The sequence below is a fragment of the Oscarella lobularis genome, chromosome 12 (genome assembly GCF_947507565.1).
Source record: "Oscarella lobularis chromosome 12, ooOscLobu1.1, whole genome shotgun sequence".
Taxonomy (NCBI): Eukaryota; Metazoa; Porifera; class Homoscleromorpha; order Homosclerophorida; family Oscarellidae; genus Oscarella; species Oscarella lobularis.
Window position 1 is genome coordinate 1,031,627 of NC_089186.1, and position 17,337 is coordinate 1,048,963.

Genomic DNA, 17,337 nt, shown 5'->3' on the forward strand with positions numbered 1-17,337 from the left:
CTTACGGTGATTTAGAAGGGGTGGAATGTACCTATAACCCTATAACCCTAGAGGAAAAATCCTTATATGGTGAGAAAGATTTGACGAGCAATATTCTGAACGCCTTCTGCGCCTTCCAAAGCGATTATAGCTTGATGCCTCATGTACGATGAAGCCGGTTCCGATGCAGAGTCAGCAGCCGGAACTCGAGCTTTCGTAGCATCCTCGTCATTTAGAAGCAGCACAAAATCGATAAGATCTTTTGAATGACGGTCGACGTAATCAGAAGCGTGGAGAAGAGCCTGTAGTTTTCTCTCCGCTGTTCGCTTAGGATCTAATCCCGTCTTGCAAAGCAAAATGCCCTTCAACGCTTTCTCGACACACTCGTGGCACAGATAGCATACGAAAGCAAAATTCTTGGGAAAGCCGGCAGCGTCTTTTTCGCATTGCCTTTGATAGTGCTCTTGAGCAGCAAGCAAATCAGCTTCCGCTTGCCTAATAAACATTGTTCCCCATTTTGGATTCGGAGTCAGACGCGGAGTAGCCGGAGGGCAAAAATAATTACGATCCGATTGCTTTCGGCGAGATCGAGACCGGAATCGGCCAGATGTAGCTTGTGGCTGAGGCGACGTTTCGGCTTCCTCAGATCGACGCGGATGCCGGCCAAAACGTTCCGCGTAGCTATTCCACCCGTCATAGAAGCCACTGTAAGAATACGGAGTGCTACCCCACGTAGCTGCACTTGCATTCTGGGCCGGGGGCCCCCCATCGACTTGGGCCCTAAGAAACACGAAGAGATCACTTGCGTCAGGATCGTCGCTTTTGTCAGGATGACACTGTAAGAATAGCCGTTTGATTGCTCTCCGTTGGTCGTCTTCATTTTTGAGTGCCCATATTTTAGATAGCAACCTTCGAATCTCGTCTTTTTTCGCTTTCAAAGTTAAACACGGAGTTGAATCGTCGGCGCTTTGTTCTCCTGTGAAAACTGCAACTTTCTGTACTTCTGTGCTTTTGCTGAAAACTGGCGATTCTTCAGCAACGTTTAGAAGAGTCAGCGCCGGACGATTTGTATAGAATTTGAAAATTTTCATGCTATCAGCTTCAATAGGATTTCTTTGGCCGATATCAATGATATACGTAGGTATTCCCCTAAATGAACGGTCTTCGGCATCCCCATCGCGTTCGTACTTTTTGTGATATATTTTCGCGTAAATGTACGCATCTTCTTCTGATTCGTAAGAGACCCATTCGTCTACTTCAAACTTGAAGTTGAAATCGAATTTGATTTGTCGCTCGTGGATAGAAAAAAGCCGTCGTCCGCACACGACTCTTCCTAGTCCACGACTCGTTGAAAAGTCCTCTTCAAACAAATCAAGAAATTTGATATTCCGATCTTTCAAATAGGAAGGTATTCTCGCATAATCATCTAAAGAAAACATACCAACAATGACGCTGTCTCGTTTGAACGAAGTTTGAAGAAGATTCAAAATGCATTCAACGACTTTTTCTGAAAACGTGGTGCCGGGCACTGATGCCGAGTTCAAAAAGGATTCTGTTATGAAGAGTACAGCTGGACCTGGATCTTCTTCGTTACTAGTAGACTTTAGGAAAATGTCTCTTCGTGACGTTTCGCCTATTTCTTCTTGACTGGAGAAAACAACGAGTGAAGTGCAAAAAGAATGCAGGCATTCGACTTCAAAGCTTTCAGCCAACGTCTCAAATCCTTTCGACAAGATAGGAGGTATCAAGTCAGTCCGGTGTTGGTCAACGTAAACGCTTCTTATGCCAGTGATAAATGCTTCAGATTTTATAAAATCTTCGAGACCACCAGCCAACACATGGTGTTCGTCGCTCGATGACTTAATTACGGTTTCTTCTTTGATGCGTTCGCCGACAAGACTGGAAAACATTATAGGGCGAAGTTCTCCGGGAAGAAGATCAACGGTACTCTCACGAAAAGTTGGCAATTTGCACGTTTGTAGATCGATAAGAAAATCGTATGGCAAGTTGCTGATAATATTCTCGTGTTTTCCATTGTCTAGAAAAACAAGAGTGCTTGACAATTTTAGCTCATCTCTGCGTGTCAGAAGATAGAGAGGACGCAGAGAATTTACAGACACTTCTCGATCTTCTTTGAGACATAGAAACAATTTTTCAGTCGCCAGAACGGCTTTTTCGTAATCGCTGGGACTAAGTTCGCTTCCTCCGCTATGACAAAATATGCCTTCAAGGACACGGGCGTAGTGAAACGGTCTCGCTTCCGTGTCAATGCCAAGAAGTCGAAGAACATTGCTGTACGGCGCATAGGCATCAGGTAAGTCAAACAGATAAGGAGGCATTTCGTTATCTACTTTCCGAGCAATTTGGATTGGAGACGCAAATTCGACAAGACGAGGAATAAAAACAAACGGTAGTGTGTGCAGGCACTTCACAGCTTCTTTGGACTCCACGTCAGGGCATTTTCTTACAAAATGCACCGGATTGCGTAAGTCTGTTGCCGATGTCAAATCAGGTAAGTTCCTGTCAATCGCAGAAAATTTAAGGCGGACTTGAAGATATTCTAAAACGGATAGAGTTATACTCGTTATTTCTGAAACGATTTGGAAGTCGGGCTTCTCTTCCGGTTTGAGAATGCCAGCCATCGCTGCATAAACGTAGGTTCTGATATTCGACAGGACATCGCCAAAATTCGGCTTCACTGCTAGTCCAAGCCATTCTCGGTGGCATGAATCCAAAGAAGCTACTTCGTCCCAAAAAGGAGACAAACTGCGTGATGTCCAACAAAGCCTTTCGTTGGATTCACTAGGAAAAACACATTTTTTGAAGCTCGTCGCCACGCCGCCCGTCTTTGAACCAAACGGCTGCGAAATGTAAGTCAGTTCTTTCCTTACTTCCTTTGAAGGCACACAACAAATAGAGCCAAATTTACCCCACGTTTTCGACGCGCAATTTTGATAATTGACAAAAAGATGACTAAAAAGAATCTTTGATTTTTCCTCCCATTTACCTGAGTCTTCAGGGCTCATAGACCTCTTTCCTTCCTCTTCAAGCTCAGTGGCAAAATCAATCAACATTTCTTCACTAGCAACTGTTTGAAGTCCAAGTTGACGAAGAAAAAGCTTCCATTCTGGGGAACCAGTCTCAGCCTCCGGTGGAAAGCATTCTTTGCCAAGCATAAGACTAAACAGGGGAACCGAAGGGTCAAAAAACGTCGACACGCACTGCAGTTTACTCCGTCGCAAAAAACAAGGAACCGATTTTAGTTTTTCAAGAACAGCATTTGTGGTGGCCGATCTTGCTTCAGCTGAGAAACGATTGGCCAAGTATACAAGATGCCTCATACGATCCTTTTGAGTTAGAACAAAGAACTGCTCCAAAATAAATTCGACATAAATGTCATCGACAGATTTGTCATCTAGTCCGAAATACTTGTTGAGACTATTCAAATCTGGTTTTCTCTTCAAAAATTCAATCTCTTTCGCAGTCGCATTCGACGCCGCTTTCCTCCACTGCTCAAAGCCAAACATGGGCAGTCTGTCCGGAAGAGTCAGGGCATACTTTTGGCCAATGCTTATGAATCGTCCTGCCACGTTTTCAAAAAGTGGCAATGATTTGATGCGCTTCAGACTGCAGTATGCTTGACCAGAGAAACTTATATGAGTGTTGAAGTATCTGAGAATCTGCTGTGCTGCTTCAGAAGTAAAGCTGTCCTTGATAAGCAAACCTATGGGCGCTTTAAACAAATGGACTAAAGCGCCAATCAATCTGTCGGGCTTAGATATAGTTGAAAGTCTTGACTCTACAAGAGAAGAAGTGATCGTTCTCTGCAGGTAAGATGTGGCTTGTCGTCCAAACAGAACATCAAATCGAAGAAAAGGAATTCCAATTGCTTTGAGCACAGTTTCCACAGGAGCGTTACCGCCAGAAGATTGGAAAATAGTATGTCCAAGCTTTGCAGGAGCTCGGAAAGAACGAACGGCACTTTTGACGGGTATAACAGGCATCTCTTCAAAGAGTCGAATTGTTTCTTCAAATTCTGAAGAGCCTTGTGCTGCAACAAATTCCCAAAAGCACTTTACCCAGGAATCATCTGGACGGAGTAGCGCTGTTTTCTCGCTGTAATTGCCCACGGTTATGGAATCAAAAATGTTTAAATGCTGAACACATTGCAGGAGTTCAGGAGAAGTAAGTTGTCTAACTGCAGGTGACTGAAAATTGTAGTTTCTGAGCGAAGATAGTCGTAGAGCAGGATGAAGGAATAAATTTTGAGGCAACAGCTGAAGAAACCTTGAAAAATAAACATAGTTTTCTTCGGAAAATTGTCTTAGGACTCCGTCTGCTGTCAACAATAAAGGAAGATTATTCAGACTTTTAAACGAGAGCTGTTCTTCAACTTTTCCGTAGTTCCAAAACAAAAACTGCAGCAGAAAATCAACATTTTCTGGAATTTTAAAAACAGTTTTCTCAATTTTCCCAAGGACAAGCTTAGACGACTTCTGCTCAGTAAACTTATTAAGAATATTGCAAACAGACTCTCGGCTTGTTGTTTGAAGGCCGCAGTTTGGCACTTCAGCTAGCGCTTCGCATATAGTCCCCGATGTTGCGACAATAGGGAATCCAAGCAAGAGGAGCAGCGACTTGAGAACGAAACATTGTTCGCCGCAATTATCTCTAGTTCCAAAGCCGTCCAGAATACTTGAATTCCATCTCATAGGAGACTGAACGCTTTTTTCCGCCTCTTTTAAACCTGGTGAAAGCCAGATTAAAGAAGGCGTAGAAGAAAGACGCGCTTTCATTTTTGTGTAAATCGTTAGAGGCTCTTTCTGACGTTCGACATGCCATGGAAGAGACAAGGGACGGTTCACGAGAGCCAGAACCGGTGATTTCCTGAAAATCAGATTAAAATAGACCGCACGAGAAAGGCGATCCCAGTACGTCGTCTCCTCTCTCCAACTGGGGAAGAGAGAATGAAACCAAGAGAGTCTCTTGGCTAAAGTCTCAGAGCCTTTAACGTCACGCATTACGTACTCTCTCGCCTCCTCAATAAATCTTGCGTACGCCGGAGATATGCTCAAATCAATAAGTTCCTCATTCCAAACTTGCTTCTTGTCGCACAATCTGCTTCTTCCTGAATTACTAGAAGCAGCAGTGTCTCGAAAGAGATTCCGACGATCCGAGTCTAAGGCAAAATGCCCGTTGACATACACAGGCAGAGGTATGTTTTCCGGAAGAGGGAGATAAAAAAAGGCTTTCCCGTGTCTAATTTTCTCACCTAAAATAGCTGCTATGCCTCCTCTTGGAAACAGAGATAGCTTTGCGACGTTGCTAAAGTTCTTATCCGTATCCTCTTTTCCCATAAACTGATGAACAAGCCAAGTTCTCTTCTTGCCTTTAAAAACGACACGCTTTGATGAGAGAGACACTTTGTAACTGACATGATACAGAGGAATGCAATTCGTTTCGACGTCTTTAAGTTCATTCAGTTTCTGAGTAAACTCTTTTCTCTTTGCCTTATCGGCAGCGTCGATGTCAGCTCGAACAGAAAACTTCTCTCTGCGAGTGCCATTTTCTTCGATAACCGATACTTTTAGATATGTCACGAAGTTCAAAAAAAGTAGAATGTCGCCGGAGCTGGCGGCGAATTCGTCCAGAAGGGCTTCAATCGCCTCAATTGTAACTTCGTCTCTAGAAATGCCAGATCTTGCTGCACATTGTTTATTTCTCAATGGAAATCGGAACAACGTTCCTCCTTTGAGAGAGACGTCGGGATCAAGGACCGAGTAATAGCAAGACTTCATGTCCTTGAAACTCTTCCAAACATTTTCCAATGTTGGCCTAAAAAGGCGGCCGGGCTTATCAATCGTTGCCCCCGGTACAAACCAGCAGTGGGGATCCAAGACGCAGAAAGTGTCGTCGTTAGAAATAAAGGAAGGGCAGTCAGTAATATGATAAAGAGAATTAAATCCGATTCCATACTGGCCGGTTGTCGACGAGTCATCCCGCTTGCTTCCCTGCCCAAGATTTTGAATGCCTTTGATGTCCTTTTCAGTAAAGGGACGATCGTTGTATACCAAAAGAGCTGGCCCCTGCAGATCTTTCCATGCATCGCTCATTAGAAACTTTTTCCCGTGAACTCGCTTGTCAAATATGATATGGAGAGTAGAAGCTTGAGCGTCGTCTGCGTTCTGAAGCAGTTCTTTGAGAATTTGCACGCCCCAAAGATAATCAGCTATTATTTTCTTTATGCGAAGAGTTAATGGTTCGAATTGCCCAAAAGGATCTCCCGGAAACTCTTGCGAGAAACTATCAACAATTCTCGATCTCGCAGGTACGACTCCGAACTCAAGAAGTGCGTAACTGTTCGTAAGATGGCTGCTAACAAAAGCCTTGTCTCTCGCTGCAGCTCCCGAAGGACGGGCCCACAAAGCGTCGACGTAGGTCAATTGAGAAGCTGGGAGTAGAAAGAAATGTTCCGAAATAAGAGGAACTTCTTTCTCGCCTCGTTGGTTTTCTCTCCATTCTTTATCCTCCTTTAATGACAACTTTAGAATAAAGAGAGTCGCTATGGAGACTTCTTCATCTGTAAGTTTTTCCTGGCCTTTGTCTTCAGCCATTCGCTTCAGAGCCCATGCGTAATCCTCTTTCTCAAAGCGCTGGCGTACACCAGCTGCTTCAAGAAGACTGCGCACGCCATTCAGCTGCTGAGGAACAGAGTGCAAGTACTTTGTCGCTGAAATATCAGCACTAAATTCAAAAGCCACCTGAGACGGCTTGACAATTCCGTTTTGAACTAAAATCCACTTTCGACCGGACAAGAAAGAAGCTCCGGAGACGATTATCTTTGTAAGTTCTCCACCTCGCAAACGTTCATTAAGCTCTTTATACACCGCGTAAATCAAATCTTCAAGACTTTTAGAAACCGTTTCCTCAGCGGAAATGCGTTCGAGAGCCGTTTCTAGATGCTCGAGTACCAACGCGAGCGGGGGAGATTCAATTCCAAATAGAGGTAAAACAGACGAGCAGTGACCTTCCAAGTCTGACCGTCGCAGCTGCAAAATAATTCCTTGCGTTCCAACCTCATGAGAAAATTCTCTATAGAACACTTGGGCAGAAGAAGCAACAAATCGTTTTGTAGGATAAACGTCGGAAAACCAATCATGTGATAATGGATACTCTTCAGGACACTTCATCACTGGCAAACACTCAATAGATCGGATTTCCGCTTTTTTAGAGAGGCTGCACGGTTTTCCAGATCTATCCAACTTTTCCATCAGCGTCGCAACTGCGTGAAAGCGAGTTCCAATCTTGCCGTCGTCTGAAATGTGACTTATTCCTAACAGTCGCTCAGTAACGTCATCCCAGTCTAAAAGATCGTAAGTTTTCATCCCCAAGACTGTCAGAACCTGGAGTATGTCAGGGTTCCGATAACTCTGAAAAGGAAATCTCTCGTCTTCTTCACTGAATAAATCCTTTGCAGCGCAGTCAGGTTTAATAAGAAAACAAGGTCGCGAGAAGCGCGTTCCGTTTGGCGAGCAAGGAACGAAAGACATTTCTTTGAGAATTCTACATAACTGAAGAGACGAAAACGCGTTGAATTTCAAGACAGCGCAAATCAGTTCATCTCTCTTTGTCGCCTCAAATAGCGTCAGTGCGCTGGGAAGTAATTTTTCGGCAAATGATTCCACTGTCAGAAGTCTTTTGCGAAGAAAAGCTTTGCCAACAAAAGTCAATCCCTTTAGCACATGACTAGCACCGTCCGGAATAGAAGCATAATTAGGAAACGAAAGGTCTGTCAAAGTCTCGGCATGAGGAATTTGTTTCACCTCTGATGAAAGAAGCAGCGCCTCAGATAGGGCAATCCATTCACCAGTCGTTCTGAAAAGAGCCAGATTCTCTTTGATTACAGCGGAGTAGAAAGCCTCAGCAAGATGTCTCCACATAAGCTGCGCAGAAAAAACGTCCGGCCAGAGACGGTAATAGTCACAAAGCAGCGGATTCTGCACAAGTGACGTCACTGATTGTAGCATACCAGTGGTTGCTTTTGACAGAGCATCCGTAATAAGCGCTTCGTTCCACTTCACGTCGATGGCTCTCTTCTCTTCAGTCACAGTCTCCGTATTGTGCCACCACAAGCCACGTCTGTTAGAATAAACTGCAAAGAATCCGTTAACGTGAAAAGGTAACCCGGTGGGAATCGAAAGAGGAAGAAAGCAGAAAATTTCGCCATCTACAGGAACAAGTTTGGCGGCCTTGCCAGAAGAAAATTTAGCAGCAACTCCAGCAAAAGGCACCAAACCGCTCTTTCGTCCATCTGGTGACCGGGCCAAAGAAAGACACTGATTCCGTCCAATCGAAGAGCATACAACCCATCGTTCGGCTTTTTTACTAAGAGCGTCACGGAATTCAATAGAGCGTACAGAGGAAGCGCTAGTCCAAGGAAGCATCTGACGACTGCGAACCGCCTCAGAAGCAAGATCAAACAGTTGAGACTGCCTCACGGTCGAACTCAGAAAATCAGGCGTTTCTTCGCGTGCCGTCACTCCGAATAAAAAAACGCGATCGCTCATCGGCGACGACGACTCTTTCTTCAGTTCGTACACATTGATTGAGCGAACATTATTCAGGAAGAGCAAGATTTTTTCGCTGACTTGTTTAAGGGCGTCGAGCGTGTTTTGAACGCGACGCTCGTCGTAAGCTTCACTCTTTATTTCGCTCCTGAAAGCTTGATAGGAGGTCCGCAAAGGAAAACGAAACAAGGTACCAGGAAATGCTTGCCGTTCCTTTAACCTGCAGCCAAAGACACCTTCGTAAGGCTGAAATTGATCGGGAAATGTTTCTGCTATCGGCGTTGTGCAGAAATCAATTTTTACGCCAGGTTTTGACGGATCTGTGATGTGATTCCCAAGATGGTACCGATTAGGATCGAAAATGACGACAAAGTTTCGGCTTACAAAGCTGGGAACGTCAGTCAGATGATACGTCGAAGTGAAACCCAGCCCAAATCGTCCTATCCTGTTCATATCCGTCATCTTCGTCCTCCCTGCTAACTTGGCAATATTTACAAAGTCTTCGTCGCGAAAAGTGGCATTATTGTAAGCCCAAAAAGCGGGCCCCTGGCAGTGCTTCATGCCGGGCGAGAGGAGAGAAGATGTACCCCCTTCGCGCCAGTCAATGAGAATCGACACTTCGGTAGCACCAACATTGTCGGCATTTTGAACAAGTTCTTTGAAGACGCCGGCGTCGTCCTCATATTCAGCCAGAATGTTGCTGATGCGAACTGTGAGACGTTCGTTGGGACCGAGCTGCTCAAGGCCAAAGTCAAGAGTGTCTGATGGAGCCAGACGTTTGCTCAACGAATGAATGCCCAATTTGTAGGCCGTGTCGTGTGTAATTTTTCGGTGAATCACTTTATCTTCGTCGGTAAGTGAACTTTTGTCTCTAGAGCGGAGCCACTCGGCATCACAGTACATAACTTTGGAACAGGGTTGAAGATCAAGAACGCTGTAGTTGTCAACAGGCACGAGAACTTTTTCTCTTACATGCTCTGGCAGAACGGCGAACTCTTCTGTCACCCAATTCAGGATCTGAATAGCCAGATCCAAATCTCGTTGGAAATTCGCTTTCGGTTCTCCGCTCTCATGAGCATACTTGATTTCGTTTAGAACCCGAAGAACGTCCGATCGAGTGAATTCTTCTTGAATAGTCAAAACTTTGACGAGGTTTGGCTGCTTCAAATGAGGATACCGGTCGATCTTGAAGAGCCAAGGTTCCAAGGAAGACCGAAAAAGACTTGACTGAGCAATTTGGTCTGCACGAACAAAACCGTGAGTTTCGTTAAGCCAGACGAACGACGCATTTTTGAAACGTTTAGATATTTCACGACACAATGAAAGAAGCGTCCAGCAGGAGTCGGTTAACTTCAGAAGTGTTTTGAAGAAAGACTCCATTAACTCATCAAATTCTCCCGGAGACGGATGCGTGCTGTAATGCTTAATAGCTCTTTCCCATTGATTCATGACGTCGCTGAGTGCGGGAAGTCGAAGTCCGAGAAGCTGCATCAAGCTCTTATCGCACACCACTCCACCTTTGACTATGAATGCGCTGCTACCAACGAGGCAAGATAAATCGAATAGAGACACTCCCATGTCCGACACAGTGCAGACGACGTCCCTTGGAAAAGCTGCTCTTGTAGAGATAGCTTTCCATGGAAGAACACTGCAAATTTCTCCCGGTTGGCTCTCAACGGGACACCAGTTTAGCTCACGAACTCGATCTGCATAAGTTAAAGTGGATGACCGATCCTGTCTCCAAACAGTGTCTGCTAGTTTTTGCCTTGCCCACAGGTTGCCAGATAGCAGGTGGAACAGTGCTTCACATTTATCTATATCCCCTCTCGACGCACATTCGGCAATTTCAAAAAGTTCTGACGCAGTAATAGACTCTAGCTGGCGAGCGGCTACGGTGCGGAAAAGCTTGCGACCGTACTCAAAAGAGGGATCAAAGCGCCCTGTTGGGAAAACCGGTTGTTTAGAAAGAAGCCTTGCCTGTATTCCGAAAGGTAGGAAAATTTCCGACGGTTTTCTAAGAGAGCCGTCGGACACAGAAACAAACTCCAACCTCGCCATTTTCTCCCAAACAGCATTATCGATTTGCTGCTCAGTATCTAGTAGATATTCCACTACTGTGGTCCGGTCGTCTCTTGAATATGTCGAAAAATCAGGAAAGACGAACATTAGGAAAACGTCCGACAAGGAACGATAGTAAACGAAATCCGAAAGGAACTTCAAAATTGCTGATTCCTCGTGATTGGGAGACGCCAGAAGATCCCTGCGAATAGGAAGACCTTTTTTTAACGAGCGAGGGGCAAAACTGGTGCACTGCTTAAGGCTTGCAAAAGCATTTGTCTGATAAAGACGAAACAAAGGAATATATAAAAGACTACGTCTCTCCTCGATATCTTTCGGCGGATTAGTTCGGATGATGCTGTATAGAAAGAAAAGCATTTCTTCACATTGTCGATCAGACCAGCTCACCGAAGATGCCGACACTTTGGCAAGACACGCGAGAACGCTCGGTGGAGTCCAAATGTAATCTGTCAATTCGTCATTTGAGGAAACGTACTCGGGACAGTCTTGAAGAACAACGCATCCGGTGTTTGCAAGAGCCGCCGATAACGAAGACGACAGCTGAACCGAAGCCGAGTCGTGCCGAGCAAAGATAATCTTTTCGTGACGAACAAGCTGAGCCATGCAACCTTGTGCATTGGCTAAAAGGCACAATCGCGTACTCAATGAAGTCACTTAGAACACCACGATGCTTTGCCAGCCACTGCCACAGTTGCTGCATCCATTCCCTAGTTGGATGACCATGCTGCACGGGATTCCAATAAACAGTGCTCACGTCACGTTTTATGGCAGTCCAAGTTTTATCAAAGACGCTTTTTAGAAGTTTGGAGACGTTGTGAACGTCCACGTGCTTCAGTCGCAAGGATGTGCAGCTTGAACGCGACGTCAGTTTCTTGTACAGCGGCTTTTCAACGGACGCGTCAAGAAATTTCATTTCCATCCCAGGAAACAAAGACAGAGGAAATTCTTCACCTGCAATGTAAACCTCTTCACCTTGAACGTACCTCTGACGACTCCGAAAGGCGACAAACGTTAGATTGCTCACTGGCAAAAGACAAAGTCCGTCTAAATCTGAAAAGGAATTGTCCGCTAGAACACAATGAAGTAGACTCAGCTTTTGTCGACGCGAGAGAGTCTGATAGTGGGAATTATCCTTGAGTGCAGAGCGAATATACTTCGAGTCAAAAGTTTTATACTTAGCGTTGACGTACTCCAAACTCTCCAAGACATTTTCTGGAGCAAGCACGACCTTCTCTCCAAGAACCAACATTTCTTCAAATGCAATATTCTTATGTTCACCCATCGTTGAAGAGTCGTTCAGAACAGAATCTGAAAGTTTAATCCAATTTCCTCCCTGTGCTTCCGTCCAAAGAATCTCGTTCCGTTTCAGTTCAGATAATAATCCAGGCAGCACTGTCTTCTTCAAGTGTTTTTTAACGTCACTAGGACGCGGCCAAGCTCTATAGACGTTCGTGTGGCCAAGAGAAAGCGAAACAGCTGTTCTAATTAGCCCACTGTAAGCAGGAACAATTAAATGCTCCAGCAACATATAATTCCACAGCGCCTTTTCATCGACCTGCCTGTCAGTTCCAGGCCACTTCAGCTTGCGTCTATTGTCTGCTACGCTGAACGATGCGTGAACGTGTACAGGCAAACCGGTATTGGTGCTATCGTCATTGCCAGGAGGAAGCGGCAAAAAGCAGAAAATTCGACCCAAGCTATCTGCCTGCTCAGTGAAAGGCTTCAAGGGAAGGGCAAGTCCAACCCAAGGCAACTGATTCAACTCTATAGCCATTTGTGCAACTTTGGCGTTTTCTTTAGAGACGTAGTGTGCAAGTAGCCAGCGCTGTGTTATAGGAACCTTACTGCGACTGCATGACGTGACGCTAACGGTGAAAATTTCTTGCACTAGTGCATGGTTTTTTCTGATACCAATTTCTAGTCGTCTTCGTGCTTCTTCAACGACATGCTTAGTATCGCTTCCAAGAGCCACGCTGAATACTTCATTTGGGGTTGCTTCGCCAGGACTCCATTCAAGAATTTTGATAGAAGTCACGGACTTCAAAAAAAGAGGAACGAGATGAGCGTCGGCTTTGAAGGACTCAAACAGACTGCGAATAGTCGCTGGTGAATGAGTTCTCTTGCTCAGCTCCGACGCTGAGCCATTCGTCCTCAACGGAAAACGAAAGAGCGTCCCTTTGAAGTCGCCGTCAGAAACTCTGCAGCCAAGAACGTTGTATGGAGCGAACTGATCCGGAAAAGCTTTCGCGTCACTGAGGAGATAAGAGCGACCGGATTCTCCTTCAGCAACGTATTTCTCGTGAGGGTAAAAAAATCCCACAATTTTTCCACTGACAACACTTGGTAAATCTGAAAGGCAGCCAGTGAGATTAAAAAATTAGTGACCACGTGCGATTTACCGGTCAAATGATACACGGAACTGAAACCGATTCCAAAGCGGCCTATTTTCATTGGACCTTCCTCTTTAGCGCTTTGATATGGATTTTGAATTCCTTCCCAATCCTTCTCTGCAAAGACAGCGTTGTTTTGGGCATAAAGAGCCGGACCTTGAAATTGCTTCATCTCGGCATTGATGACCGAATCTCTTCCGTATGCATTAGGTCTTGCGTCCAATAGGAACTGAACTTCAGTTGCACCTGCATCGTCGGCATTTTGAATAAGTTCCTAATCAAACGATTAGTTTATTCCATGGTGCGTATTGAAGACCTTGAGGATTTGGCCTCCTTCTGGATATCTCTCGAGAATGTCCCCAAATAATTTGCTGAGTGGCGGCGTCCGTTGTCCGAACGCTCCTCCTGATAAACGGGCCATTTTTGAGCGCAGAAGCCGGATAACTGAACTGTCTTTAGTTGCTGCAAAATGCAACGCATTGCGGTTTATCTAGAGTGGCAAATGAAAGAAGGACAGAAATTGATATTGTGGCTCACGTAATCTCTAGCAGCAACATTGGCTCCTAGATATATCATTTGCTGAACAAGGGCAAAAAAAGGACGCAATGAATTGCATGCGTGCATTAGTGGTGTCATTCCGTTCTAAGAGTAGACAGTGGTAAAAGAATACGTCTGCACGATCAAGTTAATTAAAAAAAATACCACATCAACTTGATTAATTTTGACGCCTTTCTTGATAACAAGATGTTGAAGAACATTTAGTATGTGAGACTGCGATTTAATTAAGAATAGTATAAAATGTCATTCGATAGTAGCACCAAATTTATGAACTCACCGTATCTGAAACGGAATGCGGTTTAGCCCTGCAGGCTAATGTTAAAGCTGTTTTTCCTTCCTAGAACAACATTAGACGATAAGACACATACACTTCACTTCTCCTAAGACCTGATTGGAAATATTGACATTAAAAATAATGTCACTTTTAAGCCATTGATAGTATGATTGCCAATAGCCTTTTGTTGCCAACCAGCATAAAAACTTGCTTTCACACTAAATTCAGTAATTAGGAACGGAAAGTTGTTTAACATAATTAAATGTACTGCTCTTAGATTCGCAATTGTTTTCTGAATCAAAGCAGTGTTTTGTTTTGCCTGATTTATTAGAAGTATAGAAGATAGGGAGTCAGCTCAGGATACGTACCTTCTTCAACAACGAGTCTTCAGATCCGTTTCCCTTTGAATTTTTTTCTTTAATTGCACAACGAACAATTTCTATCCGATCAGAAGCTTGAGAACACTTCAATTTCATAACATGGAGTTTTGGTAACTAAACGAAAGAAGTGGTACAAAAATACTACACCGCTGGGAAACGATCTTACAAAAATTGAATCCAAAATTTCACCAAAAATCAGCGAGGCCACGTGACGATTGTACTCCGCACGTCTGTGACTTTCCTGAACACGATCACGAATTTGAAACAAAACATCCGGCATTAAACGTCCTAAAATATATAAACAGCTCAGACCTTTCCGACTAAAAGATTTTACACAAACCAATTGGAGCCCAAGGAAACGTCCCAAAAGATATCAACACTCCAGCATCAATCTTATGCAAGACACTTAGAATCCCACAGTCACCAAGATGATGCATCAGGTTGATAAAAGCACCTCCTGATACAGTTATAGTGACCATGCAAGAACCATCTTCAACACATAGCTCAATATCGCATTTTCGTATTTTCATTATTCTTGCTATGTATTGAATGAAGTCTTTTTCCTCTTGCTCAAATCGTCGGCGATCAATATTAGGAAGCATAATACTAATTTTGACCTTTTCAGCAACTTTCCCTTCATTATTCCGTTTAATTACAGTAGGCGGAAATTGGTGCTTGATTCTCACCCGCTTTAAAAGAGCTTCTTGCAAATAGCCTTTCAAAGCCTCAACAAAGGAGTCTTGATGCAGCAGATACCAATCTTTCAATTCCTTGGTGACGTCTACAAAAACAGTCTCATCGCTTACAGTCTCATCGCTGGGTGAAACGTCATCACGATCCAGAACAGTGACAGTCGTTGATCGTCTTCGAATTCCTTGACGTAAAGACTTGCCACACCGACCACCGCGTTTGCGAGAACTCGGTAGCCTTGTGCGAAACGACGCCTTTCTCAGAGCGGATTTTTGAAAATGGGGGTTAAGGCACAGGTAAAGGTCACATCCAGCTCCCCCGTTTATTTTGAGTAGGACATCACAAAAGGTGGCAAAGCTCGGTTTTGGCTTGCAACGTAGTATTCTGTACAGCTTTCGCGCGGTTTCCGCCTTGGATTCTCGCTCAAGCCCGACGACGATGTCACGACTGCGCACCCGCTGGCGCAACCGTGGATTGTCCGCTGGGGGACGCAGCCCTTTCCGGGCCACGGCCCCGTTCGATCGACGCGCTCTCTGTAGCTAGTTAAACTTAAGCTTTATTGACGTCTGCTTAGCTACTCTCCCTGGTCACCAGTTTGGCCAGAACCGGAGCCCCTCCTCTAATATTCGCTATTAACCTCCTGACGTCACTACTACACTACGTAACATAAACACATACGTCACTACACAGACAGCCCGTATATAGAATCGTCACACTCCTCCCCTCTTAGTTTGACGTGTATCTTCACGTCAACACCAGGAGTTTTGCTTTGATTCCCCTACTACTACAAACATAGAGTCACAGTCCGGACCACGTACAGAAAACTTGAAAACAGGGATCCCCCCAGACTAGCTCTCCTAGTCTGTAACACCGTGCACCTTCTCGGCTCCCTCACAAATCTCAGGTTCACCTGACATATTGCTTCAACCTTATCACACCGGCTCCCTCACGACAACCACTCCTTCGCTTCGCTTCAGCCCACATCACACCACAACTTCATCTCACTGGCTCCCTCACGGCAACCCCTCTTTGGCTCCGCTTCACCCCACATCACAACGGCTACCTCACGACTACTCCTAGACGACGCTTCAGGTCTCCTCACCAGCTTCCTCGCGACGACCTCAAATCTCACCACCTCTCATCACGTCTCTCGCGCACACTCTGCTAATGGTGCCAATAGGCCAGCGTCCGCATACAGCCTAGACTACCGCTTACTAGCTTTGCACATCACGACTTCGCTATGCATACTCGCGTATCCATATACTTAGCCTATTTTTTTCCTCTGTTGTACCTCTCGACTTTATCTAACCTTGATACTCTTTTTCTCAGATCCACTCTTTCCAGCAGCTACTGATTCATTCTCTTTGCTTTTCTTTCAAACGACTCTTTGGCTCATTTTTTTCCTTCCAACTCTCCACTGAAGTTTCCTCGATTTTGTTCTTTAGGTTCGTCACTATTCGCTTTTCTCTCCACCGTGTTCGCTTCAACAGCACCTGAAGTCATTCAATCTCTCGTTCACCTTCTTTGCTCCACGTTGTTCATTCAACCCACAAACACGCACGCACACGCACGCGATTTCAGTAGCACAGAAACGGCATAACAATCGATTAACCATACTTCTCGTAGCACAACCCTCTGCACCGCCAACGACAATACCACTTTTTCACGAAGTGCGGAACTTCTCTTGCAGCAGCCGACTTCCGCTATACTTCCGCTAACGTGTACAGTACTTCCTCTTGTCAATCTTGCGCTACGCCACACATTCGCTCTGTGTCCCTTCGATCACCTTCTCTTTTCGTCTCTTTTCGCGCTGCCATCGTCTGTTGTTTACCTCTTCCATTGCACGCACAGACTCTCGCTTCGCTTCTTCAATTTGTCCTGAAGACCAAACCTCTGCTGTTGCTCTTCAGTAATTGTCTCGTTCCTTTTGGAAGTTCCCCTTTCATTTTTCTCAATTCGACTTCTTTCTTGCGCAAATTCACCGACGATTGGACTTTCAACGATTGCGGTCCTTTTTGAAGCATGACACTCGCCAACTTGTTCACAGCCGAATCTTTCAATTTCTTCTCCAAATCCAAGAGTTTTGTCGTCGTTTCAAGACGATTTTCAACTTCGTCCAATTTCAACTGCACATCCTCATATCGTGATTGAAGATATTTCATCTGCTCGCTCTTTCTCTGCAAATGTTGCAACTTTTTCTCAGCTTGTAGCAATAGAGATCGATTGTCTTGCATCTCAATCCGATCTCTCTGCATATTCTCTTGCAATTCGAGTTCAATCATCATCTTTTCTCTCTCCAATTCCGATTGTTTTGACTCGGCAACGTTCATTGCTCGATGAGAATTTTCCACCGAAGCATCGGCCATTTCGAGTTGCAAGGCAAGAGTATCCTTTTCTGTCTGCAAACGATTGAGTGTGCA

General features: G+C 44.8%; 1 protein-coding gene across 1 annotated transcript; it reads right to left on the minus strand.

The window, feature by feature from the left end:
* Nucleotides 1–62: 62 nt before the first annotated feature.
* On the minus strand, nucleotides 63–17,283 carry LOC136193964 (sacsin-like). The gene is made up of 11 exons (XM_065982973.1): nucleotides 16,809–17,283; nucleotides 14,568–15,008; nucleotides 14,394–14,515; nucleotides 14,216–14,341; nucleotides 13,851–13,910; nucleotides 13,718–13,786; nucleotides 13,553–13,657; nucleotides 13,025–13,289; nucleotides 11,280–12,974; nucleotides 11,013–11,245; nucleotides 63–10,883 (listed from the first exon to the last, which is right to left on the minus strand). Exons 1-11 carry the CDS (start codon nucleotides 17,281–17,283, stop codon nucleotides 63–65), a joined length of 14,412 nt encoding a protein of 4,803 aa, XP_065839045.1.
* Nucleotides 17,284–17,337: the final 54 nt, after the last annotated feature.

Excerpts from the sequence above, each read along its gene's own strand:
- LOC136193964 (XM_065982973.1), bottom strand. The coding sequence starts at position 17,283 with ATGGCCGATGCTTCGGTGGAAAATTCTCATCGAGCAATGAACGTTGCC. Across the intron at positions 13,911-14,215 it reads AAGACTCGTTGTTGAAGAAG|GAAGGAAAAACAGCTTTAAC; the intron begins GTACGTATCCTG and ends ATGTTGTTCTAG. Across the intron at positions 10,884-11,012 it reads CCAAAGTGTCGGCATCTTCG|ACAAATGCTTTTGCAAGCCT; the intron begins GTGAGCTGGTCT and ends CGTCTTTATCAG.